Raw genomic sequence first — 4,961 nt, 5'->3', positions numbered from 1 at the left:
TAGAGAATAAGACTTCTCTGGTTCTTCCGGTTCTTCTGACAGCAGAACCAGAGCTCTTCAAATAGTCAAGGTCAGGCATGAAGTATGGGTGTCAGGCAGAGCTGAACATGACAGATCTCCCTAGTGGGTACACGTAAGCCTCCCTCCAAGGACCAGGTCAGTCAAGGTCTCTTCTCTACGTTCAGATGTACACCTGGACCAAGTTTGGCAAGGTTTGGAGGGGCACCTCATTCTATTCCTGCATCCACACTGGTAAGGTCTCATCAGTTTCTCTCTTCCCTAGACCTCAATTTCCTCTTATGCCTGTACATAGTGAGCAGTTTCTGGCTAGAAGGACCTTGCAGATTAAGCTGGGAAATTCTGGTATTCATAGCTAATTAAAACATACTGAATAACAAGTATTTAAAAAAGTACCCAGGGATAAGCCTATTTGGAAACGTATCTGAGTTTTGACAATGGGAAGGAAGAAGTTTTCTAGGTAGAAAAGGTGGCATGAACAAACCCAGATAATGTTATATGCAGAGCCATTAGAGCAGAGATTGGCCAACTACAACCCATGGGCAAAATCCAACTAGTCCCGTTTTACATGGCAGAGCTAAAATGTTTTTAAACATTTCATTTACTCTGAGTGTAAAAAAAAATAAAAAAAATAAACATTTCATTTATTTATTTGACAGAGATAGAGCATAAGCAAGGGGAATTGTAGGCAGAGGGAGAGGGATAAGCAAGCTCCCTGCAGAGCAGGGAGTCGATGTGGGGCTTGGCCTACATTGAAGGCAGACTCTTAACCCACTAAGCCACTCAGGTGTCCCTGGACTTTTAAATTTATTAAGTGGTGAAATAAATAAAAAAAAATAGTGTATAATATCTGAAAATTACATGAAATTCAAATTTTGATGACTATAAATCTATTTTATTAGAATTCAAGTATGCTCATTTGTTTGGGTATTGTGAATATTAGTATGTATGCCCAATGCCTATTTGTTTATCTGTGGATTAGGTATTTTAAGCGTGTGTGTGTGTGTGTGTGTGCGAGAGCACGTGCATTAGTTTAGATATTGAGCAGCTGCCACAGAGAACACATGATCCACAAAGCCTAAAATATTTTATATCTGGCCCTTTACAGAAAAAACTTTGTTGACCTCTGGTGTAGAACCATGAAGCAAAGTAGTTATCAATGTGTGGGAGATATCAGAAAGGGACACAGAACATAAAGACTTCTAACTCTGGGAAAAGAACTAGAGGTGGTGGAAGGGGAGGAGGGCGGGGGGTGGGGGTGAATGGGTGACGGGCACGGAGGGGGACACTTGACGGGATGAGCACTGGGTGTTATTCTGTATGTTGGTAAATTGAACACCAATAAAAATTAATTTATAAAATAAAAAAAAAATAAATGATAAGAAACTCAGCATTGGTGGAGATCAAGGTACCTGGTTGCAAAAGGTAAGAGCTAAGAACTGTTCTGTATTTGTATTGTGTGTCTTGCTGAAAATCCAACTGTTGCTTTTTAGAAAAAAAATATGTTGATATACAGCCAAATCTATACTATCCCTCTCCTTAGCATTGAGCTTTATGATTATTTTCACTTTTCTAAGTTTGATGAGAAAAACTGAATTTCTGTGTTATTCACAGAATTGTTTAATTTTTATTTCTTTCTACTACTGGGAAAATTGAATTACTTTATATGCTTCTTCCTTTTTTAAAAAAAAACTATAAAGTAAGAGAGACAGAACATGAAGGACTCGTAACTCTGGGAAACAACTAGGGGTGGGGGAAGGAGAGGTGGGCGGGGGGTGGGGGTGACTGGGTGACAGGCACTGAGGTGGGCACTTGATGGGATGAGCACTGGGTGTTATTCTCTATGTTGACAAATTGAACTCCAATAAAAAATAAATTTATAAAAAAAGATTTTATTTATTTATTCATGAGAGACACAGAAAAAGAGAGGCAGAGACACAAGCAGAGGTAGAAGTTCTATGTAGAGATCCCGATGTGGGACACCATCCTGGAACTCCAGGGTCACTCCTTGAGCCTAAGGCAGAGTCTTAACCACTGAGCCACCCAGGCATCCTTATATGTTTCTTCCTTATTGGCATTATTGGCAAACTGAATCTTTGTGGCCTCTAGTTTTTGTGGCCAGAGATAATGTTTTTTTAAAAAAGATTTTATTTATTTATTCACGAGAGATACAGAGAGAGGGAGAGAGAGAGGCAGAGATATAGGCAGAGGGAGAAGCAGACTCCATATAGGGAGCCCAAGGTGGGACTAAATCCTGGGACTCCAGGATCACGCCCTGAGCTGAAGGCAGACGTTTAACCACTGAGCCACCCAGGCATCCTGAGATAATGTTTTTCTTTAATGAGGTGTATGACATCATTACAAATCACTAGAAGTTTTTAATTTGTTGTTGAATAACTACAAATACCATTCCAAGTTTATCATTTGTATTTAAACATTTTAAGAGTTCATTTTGAGTTACAGGGGCAGTTGGGTGGCTCAGTTGGGAGAGCATGTGACTCTTGATCTTGGGGTCATAAGTTCAAACCCCATGTTGGGCATAGAGTATATTTCAAAAAAAAAGAAAGAAAGAAACCTAAAGAAAGAGTTGTTTGAGTTACAAAAGTATTGTATTCTCAATAATATATGTGTTTATCTCCATACAAAATAATACATCATTAAGATGAATAATGTGGTATATATGAAATCCAAAGAAGAAATTTGAAACATTTATCATCACAGTACTAAGATTGTGGCATTTATATGAATATAGCTTCAGTTTTTCTATGTATGGATATAATGTAATATTTTATTTTTTAATTTATTTATATTGGTGTTCAATTTTCCAACATATAGAATAACACCCAGTGCTTATCCCATCATTTGCCCCCCTCAGTGCCCACCACCCAGTCACTCCAACCCCCCGCCCTCCTCCCTTTCTACCACCCCTTGTTCGTTTCCCAGTGTTGGAGTCTCTTATGTTCTGTCTCCCTCTCCGATATTTCCCACTCACTTTTTCTCCTTTCCCCTTTATTCCTTTTCACTATTTTTTATATTCCCCAAATGAATGAGACCATATTATGTTTGTCCTTCACCAATTGACTTATTTCACTCAGTATAATTCCCTCCAGTTCCATCCACATCAATGCAAATGGTGGGTATTTGTCATTTCTAATGGCTGAGTAATATTCCATTGTATCCATTCAACCACCAATACATTTAAGTTGTTTCCATGACTTAGCTATGGTGAATAATGCCACAGTGAACATGGGAGAGTACACACCAACCCCACCTCAAAGTTATTAAGTGTGCAATTGTAAATGGGTGTGAGTCGATATAGTCTTGTTTGTTTTCACAAATATGGTAAAAAAAAAAGGCAGAAAATATGTCATAAAAAAGAGTAACAGTAGGAAGTAATGAACTATTACACATTCCAGACTCGGGCTCTGGCCATTCTTCCTAGTGTCTTTATTCTTAGACAACACAAGGCCCTTCCTCTTCCAAATGAGATCCTGACCTTGCCTCTTTCCTTACACTAAAAGGGAGTCTGAAAAACAAACCCAGATTCTGACACTTACAGTCAAGAATCTCTCTCCAAGACCACAGCCGGGATTCATTTCTATGGCTGGAGGAAACTGGACAAGAGTTGAGGAATTTATCCTCATGAGCTTCTCTTCTCTACCTACTGAAATACAATTGTTACTCTTCCTGACATTCCTAATCATCTACCTGGTCACCCTGATGGGAAACACCCTCATCATTCTGGTTACTTTGGCTGATCCCATGCTGCACAGTCCCATGTACTTCTTCCTCAGGAACTTGTCCTTCATGGAGATTGGCTTCAACCTAGTCATTGTGCCCAAGATGCTGGGGACCCTGCTTGCCTGGGACACAACCATCTCCTTTCTTGGCTGTGCCACACAGATGTATTTCTTCTTCTTCTTTGGAGTTGCTGAATGCTTCCTCCTGGCCACCATGGCATATGACCGCTATGTAGCCATCTGTAGTCCCTTGCACTACCCAGTCATCATGAACCAAAGGACACGTGCCAAATTGGCTGTCGCTTCTTGGTTACCAGGTTTTCCTGTTGCTACCGTGCAGACCACGTGGCTCTTCAGTTTTCCATTCTGTGGCACCAACAAGGTGAACCACTTCTTCTGTGACAGTCCACCTGTGCTGAGGCTGGTCTGTGCAGACACAGCACTGTTTGAGATCTATGCAATTGTTGGAACTATTCTGGTCGTCATGACACCCTGCTTGCTGATCCTGTGCTCTTACACTCGCATTGCTGCTGCCATCCTCAAAATTCCATCGGCTAAAGGGAAACATAAAGCCTTCTCTACATGCTCCTCTCACCTCCTTGTTGTGTCCCTGTTTTATGTATCTTCAAGCCTCACCTACTTCCGGCCTAAATCCAATAATTCTCCTGAAAGCAAAAAGCTGCTGTCATTGTCCTACACTGTTGTGACTCCCATGTTGAACCCCATCATTTATAGCTTGAGAAATAATGAAGTGAAGAATGCCCTTGGCCGGACCTTCCATAAGGCTTTAGGCCTTAGAAACTGCATCCCATAGGCATTGAGAAATGAGAATAAAGTGTACTGAATGGGGAGCAACCAGTTTCCTATCTAGGCTTCCTTTGCTTCTCTTCCCATCTCTGTTGGTATGAAACCCAGCTGCTGAAATAACTACTGGAAAAGCTCAGTGGTGGGAATAGAGCACAGAAGTAGATTAGAACTATTGCTACCACCTGAAAAACTCCTGTACTCATTGTAGCCTTATTTTATGAAAAATAAAATAATTTTGTATTAGTATTTCACAATTTTGTGCCAAGTAATTCCAGATATTCGCATTCCTTTGTCCATATTATGAACAGCATGAAGCAGCTTATAATCCTAATGTGGGAATACATTTAATATAGGGCAAAATCAGTAAAAATCATCATGTCACTTTCTCTTCCTTTG

The 4,961-nt window shown here is 40.2% G+C and overlaps 1 protein-coding gene across 1 annotated transcript; it reads left to right on the top strand.

The window, feature by feature from the left end:
• The first annotated feature begins 1,681 nt into the window (after positions 1-1,681).
• Positions 1,682-4,572, top strand: LOC129505004 (olfactory receptor 10A5). Its single transcript, XM_055317930.1, has 2 exons — positions 1,682-1,694; positions 3,617-4,572. The coding sequence occupies exons 1-2, from the start codon at positions 1,685-1,687 to the stop codon at positions 4,570-4,572; spliced, it is 966 nt and encodes a 321-aa protein (XP_055173905.1). The 5' UTR covers positions 1,682-1,684.
• The last annotated feature ends 389 nt before the right edge of the window (positions 4,573-4,961 follow it).

Source organism: Nyctereutes procyonoides, unplaced genomic scaffold (genome assembly GCF_905146905.1).
Source record: "Nyctereutes procyonoides isolate TBG_1078 unplaced genomic scaffold, NYPRO_anot_genome, whole genome shotgun sequence".
In the NCBI taxonomy this organism is placed as follows: domain Eukaryota; kingdom Metazoa; phylum Chordata; class Mammalia; order Carnivora; family Canidae; genus Nyctereutes; species Nyctereutes procyonoides.
This window is presented reverse-complemented; position numbering and strand designations above follow the sequence as displayed.